The 25,784-nt window shown below is 34.9% G+C and overlaps 1 protein-coding gene across 2 annotated transcripts; it reads left to right on the top strand.

Annotated features, from left to right (window-relative positions):
- Positions 1-474: 474 nt before the first annotated feature.
- LOC309868404 (NKG2-A/NKG2-B type II integral membrane protein-like) lies at positions 475-20,652 on the top strand. 2 transcript variants are annotated; one of them, XM_082738248.1, is made up of 7 exons: positions 475-578; positions 1,600-3,363; positions 3,780-3,857; positions 4,340-4,393; positions 4,905-5,050; positions 17,525-17,628; positions 17,859-20,652. In XM_082738248.1, exons 2-7 carry the CDS (start codon positions 3,159-3,161, stop codon positions 17,977-17,979), a joined length of 708 nt encoding a protein of 235 aa, XP_082594374.1. In that variant the 5' UTR covers positions 475-578; positions 1,600-3,158; the 3' UTR covers positions 17,980-20,652. The 2 variants fall into 2 exon arrangements, with proteins under 2 accessions (XP_082594374.1, XP_082594375.1); XM_082738249.1 differs by lacking the exons at positions 475-578; positions 4,340-4,393 and having other exon boundaries at positions 3,086-3,363.
- Positions 20,653-25,784: the final 5,132 nt, after the last annotated feature.

Genomic DNA, 25,784 nt, shown 5'->3' with positions numbered 1-25,784 from the left:
TTTTGTGACAGTAGCAATAAATTTGAAAATGTAGTTAGTCTTCAGAATTAGTGCAATATCATTAAATACCCCTTAAGAGGATGATGATTGTTGAATATTTTCAGTGTAATAGAAATGACATAGCAAACGCATAAGAAAAAATATGTAATGCCAAGATTTCGCAACCTTCTCTAAAAGTAAAACTTAAACATCTAAGATATTTTTCAGAAAGTCTAGGTACTCAGTGTTTGTTATTCAGTTAACAGCCTGGTGGTCAAGTGTGACCCCAGTATCTCCTGGAACATAAATATTTCTTAGGGGCACTTGCCAAGGTACAAACAAACTAAATGACACACTACAAGCTCAAAGCCTTTACATTCTGGAGGTGTGTATGAGATGCACTGGCTTCAAAATAGCCCAAGTGTCAGAATTTCCTGTTCAAATTTTAAGTGACACATTGATGAGAAATCTACTTTTTCCACTATTGCCTCACTCAGTTCTCACAGGGCCAGCAGTCTGTGAAGACCACAGACACTGTTTGTTTACAAGAGTAACCTGGTCTCCCACTGGAAGATGCCCGACTCTCTGGTCAACAGAAGGTATGTGTCACTCCTCTGCTGTCTCTCTCTCAGCTGCCTCATTTGCTGGTAGATTACAAATGCTGAATATGATATACCCGAGGTACAATTAATATACAATCAAATCACAGAGAACATTGGTATATTTATTCCAACAATTCAGGCGACAAACAAGAATGGATATGAAATATCCTGGAGAATTTCCTAAAATATTTGAATTCTTACCTGTAGAGAAGTAATTAATAATGTATGCATGCACATAATTGTGTTTGCAGATCAATGTAATTTCAGGTGAAAGCCATAAGCATCATAAAAGAAAACACTTAACTTGGATTTGTCATCAATTATAATTATACATATTATTTTATATTTAGCCCAGTCTTAAAAAATACATTATTAATATGAATCCATTAAATCATAATGGTCAAACAGAATTCCTCATACATTTGCTTAGATGAATGAAAGCAATTTGATTTTTCATAAAAAGCAAGATGATGTACCTTCTGCAAATGTTAATTTAAACTTAACTACAAACATTCAAAAGACTTTAAAAACATACCCAAACTTGGAAAAAAAAAAAAAAAAGATATTCAATACTTAAAGACACTCCTGTCTAATGAATTATGTTACATAGTCTAAAAGGTATGAATGCTTTATATGCATTATATTTTATTTTAATTCACATTTTAGATTAGTAGAAGCTAAGTAGTTAAACACGAAGTAACTTTATAAATATCATACTTTGTAAGTTCTGAGATCCAGGAGTAATTTCAGATTTCACTTATTACAGAGCTCATTGATTGAATTATGAAATTACACTTCTTTGATTTATTAGAATTCTTTATACAAGTAAACCTGTCCACACTGCCTTTGACATTCAGAGATCTTTCTGTGGTTTGTACCACCAGTGGTCTTCCATAAATGATCTACACTTTTATTTATCATTTATGATTTCATATCTTTATCATTAAACCAATTGTCAACTTCTAGTGTTATATAAGCATTTTTATTTTTTTAAATATTTTATTTATTTATTTGACAGAGAGATCACAAGGAGGCAGAGAGGCAGGCAGAGAGAGAGAGAGGAGGAAGCAGGCTCCTATCTGAGCAAAGAGCCTGATGTGGGGCTCGATCCCAGGACCCTGAGACAATGACCTGAGCTGAAGGCAGAGGCTTTAACCCACTGAGTCACCCAGGTGCCCTGTTTTTTTTTTTTTTTTAATATTTTATTTATCTATTTGACAGAGAGATCAAGCACTTTTAAAAAATATATTTTGGTCTTTGCTTTCAATGTTTAGATTTCCAATAAGTTTAGGATGTCATGTAATATTTTTCAATATATAAAATCTTTCTTTTAAAATTAAATGACTTCTGGAATTCCACAGTTATTCAAAGTAAAAATTCACTTCATAACAATGCACTACCTTTTAGTAAGGAAATGTAAATCCCCCAATAACAGACATATACTACATGAAAATCCTGTATGTGGTAACACTAGTACTCTCAATCTTAGACCACTCAATTTTTAACCAACATGGATTTAAAAGTTGTCAAAAAAGTTGGTACAGTATTTTTTTAAATTTAGTTTCTTTTTTTTTCTTTTATTTATTTTCAGCATAACAGTATTCATTATTTTTGCACCACACCCAGTGCTCCATGCAATCCGTGCCCTCTATAATACCCACCTCCTGGTAACCCCAACCTCCCACCCTCCACCCCTTCAAACCCCTCAGATTGTTTTTCAGAGTCCATAGTCTCTCATGGTTCACCTCCCCTTCCAATTTCCCCCAATTCCCTTCTCTCTAACTCCTCATGTCCTCCATGCTATTTGTTATGCTCCACAAATAAGTGAAACCATATGATAATCGACTCTCTCTGCTTGACTTATTTCACTCAGCATAATCTCTTCCAGTCCTATCCATGTTGCTACAAAAGTTGGGTATTCATCCTTTCTGATGGAGGCATAATACTCCATAGTGTATATGGACCACATCTTCCTTATCCATTCATCTGTTGAAGGGCATCTTGGTTCTTTCCATAGTTTGGCGACTGTGGCCATTGCTGCTATAAACATTGGGGTACAGAAGGCCCTTCTTTTCACTACATCTGTATCTTTGGGGTAAATACCCAGTAGTGCAATTGCAGGGTCATAGGGAAGCTCTATTTTTAAATTCTTGAGTACAGCATTTTTTATACAAGTTTTTAATTTTAACCCAGTTATTCCACTATCATTGAAAAGTTCTATTGAATCTGATCTTACATTGATAAGGACAATATTATTTCTGAATTCCTTTCTTCTTCCCTAATTTATTGCTTTACATTACTCCAACCAGTTGTGTCAAACATAGAATATGTTCTATGTTGTGTCAAACATTGAATACCGTCGTAAAAACAATGTATTCTATCATGAAATGCTTCTTTAAAGCTCTAAGGAAATTAGTACCAAATTTTACATTGTTCAACAGCAAATGAATGCTATCACTCACCACACACTCCACCCTTTGTGACTGTCCCAGCAATCTTCTCATCACATACACTATTCATCAAGTCCTTCAGTACAGTCCCATTCAGCCCTGTGCCTGACACCACGCAGCTGCAGAGATGAATAACCAAGGAGTTACCTATGCAGAACTCAGTCAGGTTAAGGGTTCAAAAAGACAGCAAGTGAAAGCTAAGAGCACTAAGAGTCCCATTTCAAAAACTGAGCAGGAAATAACCTATGTAGAATTAAATCTTCAAGATGCTTCAAATCTTCAAAATGCTTCTCATGATCCTCAAAGGAACAGCAAGAACTCCTACTGTAAAGGTAAAACATGTAATACACATGCAGTATATCTGTAGTATATGTACTATGATGTGCAGTTGGGCTGCAGAATGCAGAGAATGAGTAGGGAATGATCTTCCGTATTTTTCATTTCTGAAGATCAGAGCTTGAAGTTGCAATATAGTGTTGTAATTGATATCTGACAACTAACTTTGTTCCAGCCTTGCTATAATTTGTAATCTTTACCCACATCTCCTGGGGTAATAAATTTACTGTAAATGCAATGGTATATTCTGAGAAATGATTATAACAATAGATATAAGTTTGGGGTCCAAATTTTTATATGTGACTCTCTGTGCTTTGTTGGTTCTACTGCATGTAAATTTCTTAAGGATTATTTCTGCCAATCCTTTCTCAGTGTTTTCATTCCTCTTCCAACCATTTACCTTTATGTTCAGGAAAGCTCATTGCTGGGATCCTGGGAATCATTTGCCTTCTCTTGATGTCCACTGTGGTCACAATAGCTGTTATTCCCTGTAAGTGTTTGAATGACTATAAGAGAATTTTTCCCTTTAATGATTTTCAGTGCCTTGAAATATTTCATAATATTATGGAATTGTATTACCTCACTTTAATGCATGTATGTTCTCAGTGTGGAGTGGTTATTCTGAATTTGTCAAAATTATAAATAACAGAATAATTGTAGAGAGTATTACACACATATTCAGATTTCATTGCTCAAAAACAAGTTATAGGAGAGACCTTACGGAGATATACAAGTTAATTCTTGAGATTGGTTAAATCAAATACTGTAAGATACAGTGAAGTTTGTTCTTTATGTTTTTGCAATATTTTCCTCCACATCTTCATTATTTTATTCACTTTTTTTGGTAAGTCCACTTTATTGCAGAACTTTCTCATTCTAAATAATAGACCAAGTTTCAAAAAGAAACTCACATCATTATGATTTATTTACTTTAATATTAAGTTTTTGTGAGGATTACTTTAATTTTTCTAGTTACTGAAGGAACAGAGCAGAACAAAACACTCCTGGAAACAAGGATCCAAAAAGGTACAATCATTTTCCGAACTCTGATATTAACATAGATTTCTATTTTATCTTTATCTTAAACAAGGAAAAGATGATAATAGATTCTTTTGGGGAGAATAAATTAGAAAATCATGTAACAAAGTTTCAGAAATGATGACTATATGAGGGTATTACTTCTAATGTAACAATCTGAAGAAATACTCACTCAAATTCCCATATCCATTGTTACCCATTACCTCAAATTCCCTCCTACTATAACAGGGATAATAATGGTTTCCTCCAGTGACTCTCATGACATGGAGAGATGGAAATTTTGGGGTGTTTGCTCTATATAAACACATAAATTAGGGAATGGTTGGCTAACCATTCTCTGTTGAGTGTGCATAAGCATATTTTGTCTTATTTATACCTTCCTAGGTATACATGGATATGTTATGCACACATATATGTACACATAGGTGAGCATGTAAATTAATTTGAATTTGTTAGTATTCAAAATTCTTTTGGATGACCTCTCATAATCTTTCTCCAGCTTATCACTGTTGTCCGAAAGAGTGGCTTACATATGATAACAATTGCTATTATATTAGCACTGAAAGAAAATCATGGCATGAGAGTTCAGAGTCCTGTGCTTCTAAGAACTCTACCCTACTTTCCATAGATGATGAAGAGGAAATGGTAAGGTTCAGATGTTTCCATTTTATTAAGAGCTTATCTGTTAATATTATAATATTATACTTGTAGAGTTCATCCATAGTTTTATGTTTGTGTTTGTATTTATAGATAATTGCTATTGTTTTAAAGTCTGCTAATGTTCCATAATTTGGCTCTAAATATTTTATTTATATTTTATGCTGTTAATGTAAATTTGATAAATTTCAGTCTAGGTTTTCATAGAAAACTGTGCTTCTATATATGCCATTTTGCCTAAATTAATCTTTACTATTTAATCTTACCACACATCAAAGAAACTAAGTTTATGATTGTGAAATTGATCACAAAGGAGCTAGAACCACATAATTACAAATCAGATCCTGAAATAGAAGCTTAGAGCCTTTATTAGCCCTGCTAATTTTCATATTGTGAAATACCTTTGCTTATTTTTGGACTTCATATCAATGGATTCATGCAGTGTGCAATTTAATTGTGTCACCTTTCACTCTCACATATTTGTAATCCATCTCTATTATCAATTAGTCTATCGTTTGTGAGTGTTCACTGCCCTGTCTTACATGAATATGACCTTTTAAAATCTATTCTTAGAAATTTAGTCCTTTTAGTATGTGGGTATCATTAACAACGATTTTATGGAAAACCTTTCCTTGTCTATTTTCACACATTGTATGTACAGTAATTTGTGCCTGACTATGTAATAGTCATATACTTAGGCATATAAATATAAAAGGCCTATAAAAATAGTAGTAATATATTTAGGCATATAAGTATAGTAGTAATATATTTAGGTAAATAAATATTACATTTATCATCATAAAATACAAACAGAACTATAACATTATAATTGTATTTATGTTTAATTATAATACCTTTTTACTTAAGGATTAGAATGAAATTGCATGGTCATAGTTATGTGTTTTCAATTTATTAAATTATTCCAGTATTTTTTCTAATGTATTATTTAAATATATACTTTATCAAATAGAACCAAAATTCAGTAGTCTCAGAAAAATTAATTCAGTAGTCTCAGAAAAAATAATTCAATAAGATCTGGTGGTTCTATAACAACACTATTTTTCTGGGCCATGAATCATTAGGATGTTATCTTTTGTGAGGATGAGAAGTCATCTAGTGTCACTTTTGATACTTGCCCATTTCTCCTTTTCCCTTCTTAGAAGTCCTTGTCATATTTTAGATATGAGCTCTTTTTTGAGTTTATAAGATACAAATACATTTTGATGCAGTGACTTACATTTTTACTATCATACTGAAGTTTTTAATCACCAATATTTATTTATTTATTTGTTTATTATTTATTTATTTAATATTTTATTTATTTATTTGAGAGAGAGACACACAGACAGTGCCAGCAAGCATGAGCAGGGGGAGGGGCAGGAGAAGAGGGAGAAGCAGACTCCTGAACTGAGCAGGGATCGCAACAGGGTACTGGATCCCAGGACCCTGATTATGACCTGAATTGAAGGCAGCCACTTAACCAACTGAACCACCCACATGCTCCAAGTACAAAAATTTATTAATGTAACTCTAGTTCAATTTATCATTTGGTCGTTAGTGATTGTTTTGGACTTATTTCAGAAATTAGTCTAAATTAATGAATATAATTGCTTATGTTATTTTCCAGAATTTACAGTTTTCTTTATTTATTTTTTAACTCTTAAATAGGGTTTATAACTCATTGGGAATTTATTTTTTCTGATGCTGTGTTTGTCATATTGTGAGATAATAGATTTTTGATGAATAATGCAGTTAGTGTCTAAAAATTTTCTCTTTCTAGCATGCCTTTTTTCCACTATTTTGACTGGAGAGAAAAAACATCTTGGGGCTTTTGTCTGTCCCCCTTGGTAGCCGTGGGTTGGCAGCCTCTCTGTCATCAGTCTGGGACAGGTGAGGGAAAGAGAAATTCCAGGGAACTCACCACCATGTCATTCCTCAGGTCTAGAGTACCTGGTTCTGTCAGCTTTCTTATCATCTATCTGAATCTTCTTATGTTGTCTTTATATACTATCCAGGCTTTTTGCTGTGTTTGGTGGGAGAAATAGTGAAAAGTTTTCCTTCTCTATCTTTCCAGAACCAGAAGTCTGATTTGTAGTGGTTTTAATTTGTATGTTCCTAAGACTAATAGTGTTGAAATATTTTCCTATACTCATTTGCCATCCATATAATGTTTTCTGAAGAAGTTGACTATTGAAATATTTTGGTTATATTTTTAATTTTTGTAATTATACTTTGAGAATTTTTTATGTATCCTGGCAGCCAGTCTTTTATGAGATTATGATTTGTAAATATATCCTCTGAAGTCTATGATTTACTTCTCTTTTCAAAGAGTAGAAATTATCTTGTCAAACTACACCAATTTTTTCTTTTATGAATCATGTTTTTCTTGTTCTATTGTCTGTCCAACATTAGGTCATGCATTTTTTCTAATACATCTTTCTGAAATCTTATCATTTACATTTATGTATGATTAATTTTAGCAGTTTTGTACATAGTATAAAGTATATATTTATTAAAAATATATGATAGTCCATTCTTTCCACAATATTTTTTGAAAAGACTTTACTTCCTCCACTGAATTATTTGTATCTTTGTTGAAATCTATATTCTGTATGTGTGGATATAAATTTTGCACTTCTGTTTCATTAACCTCCTCATGTGTTTTTATGTCAATTTCATACTTTAAAAACCATCCTTTTTTATTTTTTTTATTTTTTTTATTTAGTCTTTTATTTTTTATAAACATATATTTTTATCCCCAGAGGTACAGGTCTGTGAATCGCCAGGTTTACACACTTCAAAGCACTCACCAAAGCACATACCCTCCCCAATGTCCATAACCCCACCCCCCTTCTCCCAACCCCCCTCCCCACAGCAACCCTCAGTTTGTTTTGTGAGATTAAGAGTTACTTATGGTTTGTCTCCCTCCCAATCCCATCTTGTTTCATTGATTCTTCTCCTACCCACTTAAGCCCCCGTGTTGCATCACCACTTCCTCATATCAGGGAGATCATATGATAGTTATCTTTCTCTGCTTGACTTATTTCGCTAAGCATGATACACTCTAGTTCCATCCATGTTATCGCAAATGGCAAGATTTCATTTCTTTTGATGGCTGCATAGTATTCCATTGTGTATATATACCACATCTTCTTGATCCATTCATCTGTTGATGGACATCTAGGTTCTTTCCGTAGTTTGGCTATTGTGGACATTGCTGCTATAAACATTCAGGTGCACGTGCCCCTTTGGATCACTACGTTTGTATCTTTAGGGTTAATACCCAGTAGTGCAATTGCTGGGTCATAGGGCAGTTCTATTTTCAACATTTTGAGGAACCTCCATGCTGTTTTCCAGAGTGGTTGCACCATCCTGCATTCCCACCAACAGTGTAGGAGGGTTCCCCTTTCTCTGCATCCTCGCCAGCATCTGTCATTTCCTGACTTGTTGACTTTAGCCATTCTGACTGGTGTGAGGTCATATCTCATTGTGGTTTTGATTTGTATTTCCCTGATGTCGAGTGATATGGAGCTCTTTTTCATGTGTCTGTTTGCCATCTGGATGTCTTCTTTGCAGAAATGTCTGTTCATGTCCTCTGCCCATTTCTTGATTGGATTATTTGTTCTTTGGGTGTTGAGTTTGCTAAGTTCTTTATAGATTTTGGACACTAGTCCTTTATCTGATATGTCGTTTGCAAATATCTTCTTCCATTCTGTCAGTTGTCTTTTGATTTTGTTAACTGTTTCCTTTGCTGTGCAAAAGCTTTTGATCTTGATGAAATCCCAATAGTTCATTTTTGCCCTTGCTTCCCTTGCCTTTGGCGATGTTCCTAGGAAGATGTTGCTGCGGCAGAGGTCGAAGAGGTTGCTGCCTGTGTTCTCCTCAAGGATTTTGATGGATTCCTTTCACACATTGAGGTCCTTCATCCATTTTGAGTCTATTTTCATGTGTGGTGTAAGGAAATGGTCCATCCTTTTTTAAACATTTTGAGTTTATACTTGTTCTTTCCAGAGTTATATCTATTCTAGATCTTTGCATAAATGTTTCCTACTTATTTCTATCTTGCTAAAGATATTTTTTTAAATAATAGTGAATGTTAATTTTATTAATTGCCTTCTGCATCATGGAAATCATACCATTTGATCTTCTTTACTCTGCTAATATGATGAAGTATGACTATGGAATTTCAAATGTAAATCCAACATTGTATTATTTCATTAAATCTACTTATGTCATAGTCCTTTATTTTCACACATTGTCCAAATCCATTTATGAATGCCACAAACATGTAATTTCCTTTTTTTTTTAGCATTCCCATCAAAATGCACATAACACATATTTTATTAGCCCCTCTTTCTACCCTCAAGGGTTTCTTTTTACTATTCAATTAGCATTACATTTTTCCTCATTTCTAAACATCTAAATATTCTGTAACTGAGTGTGAAAAGCTTTCTGAATGACAGATTAAATTGTATTAGAATTTGTAACAACACTTCTGATATTTTCATTTCTTTTTGTTTTGGTTTTCACAAAGTTGAATTTGGTAGGATTTTTTCAATTTTATGTCTAGTTTTAAATATGTTTGCATATTTTCAAAATATTCTCTTATGATAATTTTATTGTGGTATAAGGTACATACAGATGGATGCAATTTTACATGCCAAAAGATGCCAACAGATGGCTGCATTTTCAAGACTCACCATCATGTGGAATGAGAATACGAATATTACCATCACTACAAAATGCCCCTTTCATGTTCTAATCTGCATTTAAAAAGCACTTTATGTAAATGGATCATACAGTATGTATTCTTTCTTTCTTGGCTCTTTTAGGGAAAGCAAAACTTGTGCAATTCACCTATACAGTTGCATTGGGTTTTCAATTGTCCAAACTCATTTCTTTCTTTCTTTCTTTTTTTTAAGATTTTTTTTATTTGTCCGAGAGAGAGAGAGAGAGAGAGCAAGCGCATGCGCATAAGCGGGCAGAGTGGCAGGCAAAGGTGGAGAGAGAAACAGGCTCCCCACCGAGCAAGGAGCCCAATGCGGGACTCCATCCTATGACCCTGGGATTGCGACCTGAGCCAAAGGCAGCGGCTCAACTGACTGAGCCACCCAGGCATCCCTCCAAACTCATTTCTATTCCATTGTCTGATTCTACTTAAATTTATTCATCCATACTACTGTTGATACTCTTGGATATTTGGGAATTGATCCATCTGGGGCTACTGTGAGTTATTCTACTATATGTAATTCAGAATCAGCTTTTGGCTAAATATATGTTTATTATTTCCTTGTTCTCTAACTTTAATTGGCTCTTCTCTGTATAGCTTCTTGAGAAGGTCATCAGGTCATGCATTTTATAACATTCTTCCTTTTGAGTATAAGTGACAAAGCTTCACATTGTCTCTAAACACCACTTTAGTTCCACTCTAAAAGTTTCAATATAGCCTCAGTTTAGTATCATCCACTACAAGGTATATTCACAGATTTCATCTTGGAACTATACATTTTTCAGAAGTATACCACTTTTCCACAAGTTTGAAAATTGTCCACATGTCTTTTCCTTGTTGCTTCTAATTTAATCCTTTGTCTATTACTTTGAATATCTCCATACTTCAAAAATGTGATCCTTATTCATGACCTAGACCCTTTTCTCCATTCATCAGTTATGTCAGGCTTGTTCCTACTGCTTGGATAGTCTTCCATAGGCCTCCTGATTTTGTGACTAGCTGTTCTCTCCCTACTAATGGAGCAACTTTTAAATTTCCAACTATACCATTAAATTGTTTATTTACCCTTCCAAATCCATCATTTTCTGTTTCATGGTGTTTAAAGGTTCTGTTGCAAAGTGAATAATATATGTTTGTAATTGTTTTATTTTCCTCTTATTTTTGAGAGCCTTAACATGTTGAAATGTTTAATTTCTAATAATATATCTTATTTTTACAGTTACCTTGTCTGACACTAGAATAGCTATTTCTGCTCATTTATGGGCTGATTGTTGTAGGAAAGATCTTTTGTTATCCATTTTTTATACCTATTGTGCTTTTGAGTCTAATGTGTGTCTGTTACAGAAAGCATGTAGATCTTACCTTTTCACTTGGGAGACAATTTCTATCTTTTGATTGAAATATTTATTTAATTCACTTGAATATCTTTAATGGGATAGTTGGGGTTGGGTCTGTCATTTTGCTACTTATTCTATGTCTGTGTCTTTATTTTTCTTCCATGTTGCCCAACAACTTTTGTATTAAACGTGTTATTTTAGTGTTCCATTTTAATTCCTCTATTTTTGTCTTAGCTATATTTTTAAGTTATTTCCTTTGTAGAAGCTGTAGGTATTACAAATATATCTTTTGTTTGTTTTTAATAGCTAAAATAGACATATAACATTGTATAAATTTAACCGTACAATGTGTTCATTTGATACACTTATGTATTAGAGTATGATTACTAAGATAATGCTAGATAACACTTTCTCATGTTATGTATTTATCATTTTTGTGGATATTGAGAGCAGCAAAGATTTAGTCTTACCAACTTTGAAGTTTATAATACAGTAATGCTGACTATAATCACTACATTGTACATTAGACTTCCAGAGCTTATTATCTACTAGTTGTTACTTTGTATTCTTAAACATCTCCCCAATTCCCCATACTTCACAGCTTCTGCTAAACAGCATTCTGTTCTTTGCTTTTACAAGTTCATTTTTTTAGAATCTCCATATAAGTGAGAGGACAGTGTTTATCTATCTCCGTCAGACTTTTGTCACTTACTATAAGGTCTTCAAGATCTATCAATTTGCCACAAATGGCATGATTTTCTACTTCCTCATGTCTGAATAATATTTCAATATGCATAAATATATTTGTGTATGCTTGTGTATGTGTATATATATTGTACATTCTTTAATTATTTATCTATTGACAGATGCTTAGGTTCCTTCCATAACTGGCTATTGTGACTAATGTTGCAATGAGAATGGATATGCAGATATAACTTTGAGATGATTTCATTTCTTTAAATATATACATAAGAGTGGCATTACTGATTCTTATGGCAGTTTTACTTTTAATTTCTTAAAAACCACCACACTATTATCCATTTGGCAGTACAAATTTACATTTCCTTCAAAGGACTTCCTTTTCTTGACATGCTCACCAAAATTAGATAACTCTTATCCTTTTTGAAAAAAACATCTTAACCGGTGTGAGGTGATATTTTATTGTGGTTTATCTGATGATTAGTGATTTAGAGCACCTGTCACGTATCTTTTGACCTTTTGTATGTCTTCAGAAAAGTCTTCTCAGGTCTTTTGCCCGTTTTTTTTTTTTTTTTTTGCCCATTTTTAAAATTGCATTGTTTTCTTTGTTTTTACCACATTGTGTGAGTTCTTTATGTATTTTGGATATTAGTCCTTTATCTGATTTATAGTTGATAAATATTCTCTCCTGTTCTGTGCATTGTTCTTTCAATTTTTTTTATTGTTTCCCTTGCTGTTCAGAAGCTCCTTAGTTTAATGCAGTCCTACTTTTTTCTTTTAGTTTTTGTTGCCTTGATTTTGGTGACTTATGCACAAAATCATTGCCTCTACCAACATCCAATATCCTTATCCTTCGGCCTCTACTAATGATTTTATATTTTTATATGTTTTTATGTTACTTATTTTTGTCTTTTTTTCAGCTTTAAGAACTCACTTTAATGGGCACCTGGGTGGCTCAGTGGGTTAAGCCTCTGCCTTCAGCTCAGGTCATGATCTCAGGGTCCTTGGATCCTATCCTGCATCGGGCTCCTTGCTCAGTGGGGAGCCTGCTTCCCCCTCCCCCTCTGCCCACCTCTCTGCCTCTTTGTGGTTTCTCTCTCTGTCAAATAAATAAATAAAATCTTTACAAAAAAAAAAAAAAAAGAATTCACTTTAACATTTCCATAGGGTAGGTCTAATAGTTAACATTTCTTCTGACACATGGCATTAACCAACCATCACTAGGATCTTGCTTTTCCTCTCCTCTGACTGCCATCTTGGGCGAGAGTTAAAACTTTGACATGCTATCCTCGGAGATGCTGGAAAAGTCTTTATCTCTTCTTCAATTCTGAATGACAGCTTTGTTGAGTGAGGTATTCTTGGTTGACAGGTAATTTTCCCATTGATCACATTAAACATATCATCCCACTCTCTCTTGTGTCATCCATGGGAAGAAATTCTTGCGGAGAGGATACTTTTTGGTGTCTGGTTTGGCATGCTGACCTCAGAGCTCTCAAAGCATTATGGGAGCTGTCATCCAGGATCAGGTACCAATGGAAACACCATAGCAACTGCGTGTTGGTGCACAAGTACACTTGCTGTGGCTGTGGCACTCAGGTCTGGGGTGGAGACGTGCACGTGCACTGAAAACTGTACTTGGGTCTCAGGGGCTCACCATGTGACTCTGGCTGGCTGGAGGGAAGAATGTAGGAGTGACATGGGCTTTTGGATGACAAGATTCATTTGGGACATGAGGCTGTGGGGCAGGGTGTGGTAGCAGCATAGTCTGAGGAGAGTAAGTCGAAGTTTCAATTCTGTCCCAAGTAGCAGTCACAAGATAGCAACAGCATGAACCTGTGGTGGTTTTTTCAAATCATGTGTCAGGACCCAAGGAGCTGAGCATGGAGCTCTAGCAGTCTAACCCCCAGTAACAGTTCAAAGCTGTGACCTGGGAGCTGAAAATTTGTCTTGGGATGTACAGTACCCCCAATGAGTACTCAGGACCCTGCCAAGGAACCTACAGAATGGGACTCAAGGCAGTGAGAGCTTGACCCTAGCAATGATGGGTCAGAGGCTTGAGCTTCCATAGGTGGAGGAAAAGGTCCATGCAGCACCAACCTGGTGTTAGCAATGGCAGTTCAGAGTCCAGACCTGGGATGGGGTTGTGGTTTAGAGCAGAAGCACCGTTTACAGTAAGACCCAGAGCCATAACATGGAACCTGATAGGTAGGGCATAACATCGTGGCATTTCATCCATGTTGTAGCATGTGACAGGATTTCCTTCCTTTCCAAGGCTGAATAATATTATATTGGTATATGTATACTATGTTTCCTTGATCCATTCATCTGTTAGTGGACTTTTGGGCTGCTTCAACCTCTTGGCTCCTGTGAATAATGCTGTAGTCAGCATGGGTGAACAGATATCTATTTGAGATCTTGCTTTCAATTTTTGTATATATTTCCTATATGTAGATTTACTGATTCATATGGCAATTCTAGTTTCAATTTTTTAAAGAAGCACCATACTGTTTTTCATATTTTCATAATAGCTCACCAATATATATTCCCAACAATAGTGTATTGGTAAGATCAACACTTTTTTAATAGTATACATCTTAAGGAGTATGAGGAAATATCTTAGAGAATTTGATTTGCATCTCTCTGATAACTAGTGACATTGAGCATCTTTTCATATGTTTTTAACCATTTGTATATTTTCTTTGGAAAAAATCTCCTTTTAATTCCTTTGCCCATTTTTAAATTGGGTTATTTGGGTTTTGTTACTAACTCATATGATTCCTTATATATTTTGGATATGAATCCTTTGTTTGATATATGATTTACAAGCATTTTTTTTTCATACTCTGTCATTTCATTCTCTTAATCATGCCCTTTGAGTCAGAGAAACATTTTAGTTTAATGTAGCCCATTTGTCTACAACAGACTTTTCCTTTGTGGTCTTTGCCTTTGGTGTCATATCAAGAAATCATTGCCAAATACAATGTTTTCCCTTTCCCCTCATATTTTCTTCAAGGAATTTTACAGTTTTATATCTTGTGTTTAGGTCTTTAACTTGGTTTGAGTTAACTTTAGTATATGGTGTAAATATTGGCATCCAATTTCATTCTTTTATATCAGATAATCAGTTTCCCAACACCATTTGTGAAAGATACAGTCCCCTTCCCTACTGAATGGTCTTGGCACCTTCATCAAAAATGATTAGACCAAATACACATAGTTGTGTGTCTGGGTATATTTTTAAATTATTGTTTACATGGGGAATTTAGGGTTTTGTGTATCTTCATCTTGCTGATGTTATCCCCCTGCAATCTGAAATACTGTGCCAGGCAGATAAGGATTCTGTGGTAGATGATGAGGTCTAATGCTGCTGGAGGTGGAGGATATTATCACCCATTCCCTGATCTTCACACTGATTCAAGTCCCTTCATGATCCATTCTGTTCCCTCAGGAATATTTCTTTTGTCTGTAGTTTGGAAGTGTGCTTCAGCCATTTCATTATGATGTCTTAGTTGTGGATTTCTATGTGCTCTACTAGTAGTTTGCTAAACCCCTGGTGTCCAGGACTATTTTTTAAATATTTGAGAAGTTGTTTATACATTCTGCCCTAGGATTCTTTTTTTTCCGTTGTCTTTTTTCTTTTTTTCTGCCCTGTTGTCCTTCTCAGTTTGAATTTAAACCTATGCAGGTTTTCCTGATACTATTTGGAATATCCTGAACATTGTTATTATTTCTTTTTTCTTTCTCATCCTATGGGATGAATAAATTATGTTACTCCTTTGACAACCTGGTCATTTTTCTTCTACTACATCACAAATTTTCTGTATTGCCAATACAGTGAATTTTTCATTTGAGATATGTATTTATAAACAGGATTTCTGAGCTCTAGTTGCATAGTTTTATTTCTCTGTTGATAATTCCTACTTGAACTATTGCTGCCATAATATTTTCTTTCTTTTTTTTTTTTTTAAGGTATCTTTTTTTTTTTTTAATTTATTCACAAGTAGGCAGAGAGGCAGGCAGAGAAAGAGGAAGGAAAGCAGACTCCCTGCTGAGCAGAGAGCCTGATGCGGGGCTCGATCCCAGGACCCTGGGATCATGACCCGAGCCGAAAGCAGAGGCTTTAACCCACTGAGCCACCCAGGCGCCCCTGCTGCCATAATATTTTCATTTAATTATTTGAACATAGTTTTCTTTATAATTTAAATAGATTTTTAAATATTACTTTAAAATACTTTTATTTTTCAAATAAATTTAACATCTTATCTTCATACAAGTTTCTATAGACCTTATTTTCCCTTAGTATGGAAGACATTTTCCAGTTCTTTTCCATTCTTTTTTTTTCTTGAAGATTTTATTTATCTATTTTAGAGAAAGAGAGAGTGAACACATGCAAGCAGGGAGGCGTGGAGTGGGAGGGAGAATGAATCTGAAGCAGATTGCACTGACTGTGGAGACTGACAGGGGCTCAATCCCACAACCACAAGATCATGATTAAATAAAACCAGGAGTCAGACACTTAACTAACTGACTGAGACACCCAGGTGCCCTCCCAGTTCATTTTCATGTCTTTTTTAAGTTTTTTAGGTAGAATTTTTGATTATATAGTTTAGTAAGTATGCATTCTATTTCATTTTTCTTTGATTTATTATTTTTGAAACTTGCAAAAAGTTTTACTACTAAATCTTCTAAGTCTGCGTGCTGATAGGTCTGCTCAGTTTTTCCAAATTCTTATTGTTTATTTTTATTTTTGAGCCAACATTCCTAGGGCTTGCCTTTGTGACTTTGTAGCTTAGATGTCAAACACTAATTTTTTCCAAAGACTGTGTGCAAAGACTGCAAGTCAGTAGAGCTTCCACCATCTGCAATGTGATGTGTGTGCATGTGTGTGTGTGTGTATGTGTGTGTGTGAGAGAGAGAGAGAAGGGGGGATTGCTCATAACTTTACTAGCAGTTCTATTTTCTACTGGGTTCATCTTGGTATCCTCTTTCTATGTGCTTATATATATATATATATATATATATATTTTTTTTTTTTTTCCCATCCACCAAGAGTGTGTAGAGAGTTCTTGTCAACTCTCCCGTTGTACTCTCAGTAACAGAATCTTAAGTATTTATGGGGGTCACAGTGTTTGACCACAACATCTGACTAATAAACATATGGGTTTTCTTCATTTATAACAAGAGAAATCATCACTATGAGCTGAAAAGTCAATGGGCTATTTCAGTCCCTTATCTACTGCTAATTGAGTCTGTGGCACCAACACCATTGCTTTCTGCAGCTTTTCCAAATTGTGGAACTACAAGCTTCTGGATCACTGAGCTACAGTGGGCAGGCAGGGAGGCAAGGGAGCAGTGCTGGACAAAAAGACTATGGATGTGCTTTTTCTTGCTTGAATCACTAGGAGTGATTTTCAATGATAGATATTTCATAAAATATTGTTAACCTTTGATCAATTTTTAAGACCCAGAAATTGTTGCCTTTGTAAGTTTGTCCTTTTCACTCACTCCTACTATGATACTCTTATAATATGTCCAGTGTGTAACATTATATGATAGTTTTATAGAATATCTAATGATAGAACATTATATGATAGTTTAAAAGATTCTATAAAGTAAGAAAGAGTTAAATTTGTGACTATAAAATTCAAATGACTATGAGCTTTTATTTGACTTCTAATAAAATTTGCTTTCTCATAGTGTTTGTTGGATGTCTTCATTCATTCTTCATGGATTAAAGTCTGCCAGAGAAGCCACTATAATTCATCTGTGTGGCCAAAAGGCTCATCTTTCTTTTCCAAAGGGTAAGTTTCTTGAAAACATTTATATTTCATGACTTAAAAGAATTGCTTTTATGAAGAAAAATAGCAATATGTGAACAACTATATAAACACAATTGTTGAGGTGTTTCTATAGAAAAATTATATGGGGCAGATTTAGAGATATAACTATTTGTCTAAATAAATTGTTTATTCAACAGAATATTATGTTATGTATTGCTAAGATTAATACCATCTAATTCTCTGTATTTCAGGTTGTCGGTATCCTCAGAGAGTGACAAGGATTGCCCATTTTTAAATTTTGACTCAAGAAAATGTTCTTTTGACTCCTGTTTAGAAAGGAAAACATATGTTTGTAAACACCAGGCATATTAGCCACTTAATTTTGGTATAATGCTGTCTCACCATCTTAAAAAATTATATATATCTCATTTCTTTTTTTTTTATTAATTTTTTATTTTTTATAAACATATATTTTTATCCCCAGGGGTACAGGTCTGTGAATCGCCAGGTTTACACACTTCAAAGCACTCACCAAAGCACATACCCTCCCCAGTGTCCATAATCCCACCCCCTTCTCCCAAACCGCCCCCCCAGCAACCCTCAGTTTGTTTTGTGAGATTAAGAGTCACTTATGGTTTGTCTCCCTCCCAATCCCATCTTGTTTCATTTATTCTTCTCATTTCTTTATAAGCCAATTTTTTTCTCAGAAATATTTCTGATATTATTTTTAGAGCAATTTTAGATTGACAACAAAATTAAGAGGAAAGTACAGAGCTAGCTTACATTGTCGCTGTATGCACATGTGCCTGGCTTCTCTCATTATCAGCATCACTCACTAGAATGATTCATTAGTTACCAACGAGGAACCTGCAGTTTGCATCATAATCACGCAAAGCCCGAAGTGTACCTGAGGTTTCCCCCTTGGTGTCATAGAACTGTTTTTCTGTCTTAATTTTATTAATGTAAATAATATAAATAGTCAGAGACAAATTATACATTTCTTAAGTTTTTGGTATTTGTTAAATCATAAATTACAAATTAAAATATCAAATACTGTTACTATAAAGCTCTCACCAAGATAAATAATTCCACTCGTATTTCCAAATGAGTTGATTTCTCATAGTCCTTAAAGAGACCGCAAATGACAACCTAGGGTGGCAATGTTATCAATCAGAATTGAGCCAGGAGACAGAAACCAGAGGAAGATTGATATAAACAATTATTAAGTATTTGTAAGGGAAAGTCTACTAAGAGGAAAGGCTGCTAAGATAAGGAAAATTATAAAATACCTTTGAGTAAAAAGGAAAGTACTCAAAGTAGTGAACAACTGAGAAAGACAGATCTACTCTCTGAAGATGGGATTTAGATGTTATTGAAGACAATATGGCCACACACAGCTTCATGGCAAACATGCTCACTGCATTGGCCTGGGACAGGGCAGCTCCACAGTCCGCAGGCTGAACGAGGTGAGGATGAATCTCAGGCTGTGACTGGCAGACAGGAAGAACCCCTGTTAGGAGGGACGGAGCAGAGGGAAGGAAGTTGTGACTGGGACTGGCCACAAAACTTGCTGGAGGCTGAATACACAGGACTTCCTGCGTGTGTGCTGTTGGCAACGAAGCCATAGCAGCCAAACACCATGAAACCAGCAAGAAGAGCCCTTTCTGATGTGTCTCTCCATTGCTTTTTACCAACAGAACTCAACGTCATGTGAGCTAGCAAGGAAGAGAAGTTGATAGAGCCGAGCTCCTTTACCTGAGAACAGGGCACTGAGGGATCCATGTGATACTGAGAGGACTAATTGCTTCTCGGCCTTTTGGCTAAGATCAAGTGGAGCTGAGAGGACTAAATGGCTAACAGGCACTCAGGGTATGTGCATGCTGAGTGACCTTAGTGGGCTTTTGTTAATGACCATGGCCCCACCCTCCTTTGGCCTCTTGCTCAAAAAGGTCGGTGGTTGGGGTTGCCGATGTGGTTCTCTCAATGGCTGCATTCAGCAGTGCATCGTTGTTTACCTCAGGGGTTCCCAACCTTTGTGCAATGCCCTTTTTCTAACTTATGAAGTGCATCTTCTATAGTCGTGAAATTATGGCTGGTATGAATGACCCATATAGATGATGGAAAAATGACATGCTTAGACTTACTTTAGAACAAAATGCTATCTCAAAAATCCTAATCTTTTCCCTAGGAATGGTGTAGGGCATGAGTGCACTGTGGCTTTTAATGGCTTCTGATGGACAGTTCGTGGCCAAAGGGGTGCAAGTGGGTGCCAAGATCCTAAATTTCAAGTTTCACACCCCAGCCATGGGCAAACAGGCACTAAACGTAATTAGCTGGAAGTTGAAAGGGTAGACTTGAGTCTCTGACAGGTCTGCACCAACATTTTGGGGGCTTATAGGCCACTATCATAGATGGCTTACTGGGGTGCTGAGTTTGAAGACCTTTTCTTATAAAGGTGTGAAGAGCTGGGGTAGCTTACAAGGCCTGGAACAAGGAGTTTTAAGCCAAGGCAGACTCGTCAACTTGAAGATTTAGAGGGCATTTTTAAGAGCAGCAATCCAGTTATGAAAGCAGCTTACCAGTTGAAAGGCACCTGAATGGATGCTCATGGGATAGAAGATCATATCTTCAATTGTAATAAATTATTATAAATAACAACAACAACAAATCAGAAAAAAACAGGCACTCGAGTTTATCCTACAACAGGGTTGCTATATAAGAACCATTAATATCTGTCCCACATCCTCAGAGAATGGAACCAACATCTGTCTTCTGAATCTGTTTTAGTGCAGCATTAATAATGATTAGTTTTGGTTTTTTTACCAAGATTGGTATTTTCCTTGGATAATAACCAGTGTTCTTTGATACATTTTCTTGTTTGTTTGTCTTTTTTTTTTTTCTCACCTGGGTTGTAGATAGTTTGGAAGATAATCCTGTTTTATTAAATTCTCCACATCCCTACTTTTGCTACTCTTCACTGCAATGCTTAGAAAAATACTTTAATAGGAAAAAAAGTTAAATAAAAAAGAAAACAAGAATTAAAAATATCATGATACTTGTTGTGGGTCAAAGAGTTGGGTATTGACAGAATTTGGGAAAGCCTTTAGTAATCTGATAATTATTCAGAGACAATTATTCACAAGAGGGAAAAAGTTTACATTTGATTATAACTTGCAAAATGAGTTAGTATTTCATATATATTATCTCTTTGAATATAGCCTTGTTCTTTATATTCTCTATATTTATTCCCTAAACTCATATAGAGAAATTATACGAATATTCAAAATTAATTTCATACAATACGTAAATAACAATGATTAACTAACTGCTAAAGTGGTATTACAAACTGCCCAAGATTGCGTTTACATTTAAAAATAATTTAAAGGTTCCCCAGGGAGGCTCAGTTGGCTAAGTGGCTGCCTTTGTCTCAGATCATGATCCCAGGGTCCCAGGGTCAGGCCCCTGGAGGGTTCCCTGCTCAGAAGGTAGCCTGCTTTTCTCTCTGCCCCTCCCCCTGCCTGTGCATGCTTTCTCTCTCTTTCATTTATAAATAAATAAAATCTTTTAAAAATTCTTTAAAAATAATTTAAATTTATTCCTCATTCAACCATTTATAGTTTGGCGGTGTTTCAGCTGATGTAGGCTGAGCATGTATGAACTTGACCTCAGACTACAGATTCAGTTCAGATCTTTCTTATGCATTTTATTCTTAGAGGAGTGAGATAAAAGGTGAGAGACCTTTTATAACAGATTAGTACCTCTCAGAGGAGCCAGGAGATGTGTTAATATTTAAGTTAATATTTTAATTAATATTTTATTTTTTTAAGATTTATTTTATTTTATTTTCATTTATTATGTTCTGTGAGACCATAGGGGGAGGGAGATATGTGATTCTTAATGCCTGGGTCCTGAACTTGTAAGATGTTACTTTCTTACTCACATTATATTGCGAAAAGAAGTCACATGATCCAACTTGCCTTTAATTGTCTGCAAAGTTACTCTTTTCAAAGTGGTCAGATGGAAGAAATGTAGATCACTGAAATATACCTAATCTACTACAATAGTAACAGGAATATTTTTCTCATTGTATTTTATGAGATAAGTAAGTCTGTTTGAAAAAAACAATATTGGAAAATAGAAAAAAGATTACTTTTTTACTTCCATTCTAGTTTGTGTGTGTGTGTGTCCTCTATACCAAATATTCTCAGAAAGTAGTTTTGTTTAGTGGTAAACATCATCTTATAGATGCTTTCACCAGGATCCCTAATCAATATAAAAATGAGAGTAACCAGTACGGGGTAAAGTTCAAGGACATCGCCAATGAAACCAGGTCATTTCAACGTACTTTCTGAATGCATCGTCTTAGCCCTATGACTTACTTGGACTCAGGCTCCTCTCCTGGAAAATACAATGGAAATCATGTTTGATTCATAAAGTTACTTGAAGATTATTTGAAGAACACCTCTTGGCACAAAAGTATCCACTAAATCTCAGTTGTTTTTACTTAAAAACTTCATGCTTCAGTTTCATCATCTGATATGAGGGCCATAATTATAGCCACTTACTAGGGCTGATCTGAAGAATACATAACATAATCCCTAAAGATCCTTAAAATAATGTGTAACCACATTCAGTTCTTGCTATATGTCCTCTTTTCTTATTTTGTTTCCTTAATATTTAGTAAACTCGGATTTCAAGAAGACTCGAAGTCTAAAACTTTGTCTTCCTCTTTTCACCTATCCAAATCTCTATTGTTTCAATATATTGGTATAATGTGGCATCAAAAATATCATCGATTTAACCAATTCATTCATATACATCAAACATACTGTATTTTAAACAAGATTTTCAAGAAATTCAACACATCATGTATGGACACTAAACAAGAGTAATTTTTTACTAGACATGCATTCCCATTTTGAAAATCAAGTCATGGTTACTGTTCTTTTTCTCAATGAAGAAGAACCACTGTGTCCTTCCACAATATGTTGTTTTGGATGTATTTAAAGGAGATCTTTTTTTTTTTTTTTTTTGAATTGAAGAAATTTGAAAGGTACTGTCAAGGTCTAGATTTGGGGATCCTACAGGATCCTAGGGGAAGAAGACACCAAAATGCTCTCTTGAGCATCCCATCCACACATATGAACTTTTATTATTGAAAATGGAGAAAATGAAAGAGAAGCTGCTTAATACATCCTGATGTGGGACACCTCCCAATTTTCTCCCAAAGTACTTACTACATATCTAAACATTCATAAAAAGGTGCCTAAAGTCTTACACGTACCCATGAGAAGCCATGGGATTTATTTGGTAGAGTGAGCTTGGGTTAGGGGAGCCACCAAAACCACTGGAGCTATTTAAATATGGAACGATGTTAGGAGGATGTTAATGAAGAGTGAATTCAGAATAGAAAGAGTTGTGGAGAAGTCAGGGAAATGGCAACTTCCTGTGTCTAACCTTCTGAGAATATACATTAGGTGTTCAACATAATGAATGGGCTTGTTTTTCTGGATCCCAGAGTTAAACTGTACTCATTTCAGTACTAAATTCAGAGGAAGATGGTGCCTTTTTAAAATTTACTGTTATTGGAACAGACCAGAAAGTATTTTCTTTGCAGGCACTCAATTCCAGAGAGAATGCAAAAAGTACAGACCTTGTCTTTCCAATCTCATGTACCAAATTTACTAATGTAAAAATTTTATTTCATCGTAATTAATGAGTGTAAACTTATAGAAAAAATAAGACTTCAGCATTTAGAAAGTGCTGCTCTGCCATACGTCTTATGAGTCTCTTCCCTTAATTACAACCTGTGCTTCTTTGTGACTCCTCCTACGGCAACATGTAACTATCCACCTCTTGTCCCCCTCAAATGGTCTGAATTAGATAAGAATAATAATGCAATCTCAGAAGAGACCAAAAATAATTTTTAAAAGAGACTGATGTGATAACATCAAAAGGTAGGACACCTGTACTTAGGACCATATAAGAAGAGGGAAACAATTGGCAGAGAAATATTTGAAGACATAATGGCTGAAACTATTCCAAATTTGTTGAAAAACACAAAGTCAAATCAGGAAGCCCAACAGAACCCAAATAAGATAGATAAAAATCAAGTCATGAGTGGATGCATTAAACTCAAACTTCTGAAAAAGATTAAAAAAAAAAAATCTTGAAAACAACCAGAGAATAATAACACCTATATGCCCAGAAACTTATGAGTAAGGAAAATAAGAAATAATGGAATAGTCATCGCAAGAAAAAAAATCTGCCAACCCAGAATTCAATATCATTGATAGTGTCCCAAAATGAAGATAAATTAAGACATTTTCAAACACTAGAGGGAACATCCATCACCAGCATGCCTGCATTTCAAGAGGTGATTAAAAAAGGAAATTCTTCAGGGTTATGAGTAATAGTATCAGAAAGTTGGGCATTTAGGAAGGTAAGAAGAGCATGAGAAATTATAAATATCTACATAAATATTAAAAGCCAATATTCTGTTAATTTCTTTCTATATGTATGACTATTTAAAGCAGAGTGTGCAACAGTGACTTCCAGTGTTTGCAATGTATGTAGATCGTAATACATATGGTAACTACACCATAATGTCTAGGGGAGATGATCAATAAATCTGTTTTATACAAAATTTCTTAAATTGTAGAAAATTAACTCTAATAAGACTATGAGAAGTTATAAGTGTATACTGTAATCTTTAGAACAATCACAATATAGGGTAAACAGAGGTAGTCTAGAAGCCAGTATATTAACTGGAATGAAATTCTAAAAAATATTCAAATAATCCTGAAGAAGGCAGGCATAGAAGGCACAAAAACAAAACAAATTATGGACCTAGAATAATTTAATTTTGAAACTAACACTTATGTAATATGAAAGATTAAAAATAATTAAGAAAATAAATCATCTACCCCAAATTCTTACTTTGTTTATTCTCAACATAAAGTATGTGGCCTGGATTGAGTTAGTATTTCTAGGGAGATTAAGCTTAGATCGCCTTCCCCTGCTATAGATATAATATTTTCCGACCACAAAAAAATGGGTTTAGAAACAGGACAGATGGTAACCACAGTTGTGGTGAGCACAGTGTTATGTACAAATTTGTCAAATCACTGTTTTACACCCAAAACTAATGTAACATGGTGTTTCAGATCTACTCAAATAACAAAAACAAAAAATCTTATGCTTATTATTTTAAAATCTCCAAATGTGTGTAGTAATGCATAAAAACACTAACCTTTCATCCACATAGCCACCATCATCATCATTGTCATAATCATCATCTTCATAACAAAACAAGATTTCTCACCCTTAGGGTTTATTATATGCAAAATTATTTGAATAAGTATGTTTGCAGATTTCTTACTTTAAAAAAAAAAAAAGACTCCAGTACTGTCAGCATAGTGTTATATTAGTTTCAAGCATACAATATAGTGATTCATTAACTCCACCCACCTCCCCTCTGGTAACCATCTGTTTGTTCTTTATATTGCTATCTATTTTGCTTCAATATGTCCATCCACGCCCAAACTCGGATCTATTTCTCTGTCTTTATTATTTACGTTCTTGCTCTTGTGAATTTTAGAAGTGATCTTTGGACATGTTTCTTATGAATTCAAACATATTTACCAAAGAGTTAAGGCTACACAAGTTCCATTGGGTCTTAACCACAGACCTTTTACTTTCATTTCTGGGCAACTGCCCACTATATACCTCTGACCACATCCAGGTTCGATGTCACAGCTTCAAGTGAGCATCCTGCCCCAGAGGACTTTTTCTGACCACAAAGTTGCACCTTGGCCTCAACACCTCCTCCCTTTGGGGTACACAGGAAGAGCTTAAAAACCCCTCAGGCCATGTAAACCTGCAAAATTATAGCCAACTGACCAAGAAGGCCAGTGGATGAGGTGTTGGTGGGTGGTTATTCTCATTTAACAAAAGTAATTTCTGAATAGTTTGTTGAAGTGCTGGTGGGTGTTTTCAAATTACTTGAATCCAGGCTGTTTGCATAGCTTTGTCACTTTCTTTCCCCAATAGTTTTAAGAAGTCAGACAAATATGCCCAGATGAAGCCCATACATATATTTTTGTAGCCAAATTACCAATTCTGCATAAATTTTTGTTGGCTTTATTTCATGTATCAGAAAGTATATTTTCTGAAAG

Source organism: Mustela nivalis (genome assembly GCF_964662115.1).
Source record: "Mustela nivalis genome assembly, chromosome: 7".
NCBI lineage: Eukaryota > Metazoa > Chordata > Mammalia > Carnivora > Mustelidae > Mustela > Mustela nivalis.
This window is presented reverse-complemented; position numbering and strand designations above follow the sequence as displayed.

Excerpts from the sequence above, each read along its gene's own strand:
- LOC309868404 (XM_082738248.1), top strand. The coding sequence starts at position 3,159 with ATGAATAACCAAGGAGTTACCTATGCAGAACTCAGTCAGGTTAAGGGT. Across the intron at positions 3,364-3,779 it reads CAAGAACTCCTACTGTAAAG|GAAAGCTCATTGCTGGGATC; the intron begins GTAAAACATGTA and ends CTTTATGTTCAG. Across the intron at positions 17,629-17,858 it reads TCATCTTTCTTTTCCAAAGG|GTTGTCGGTATCCTCAGAGA; the intron begins GTAAGTTTCTTG and ends TCTGTATTTCAG.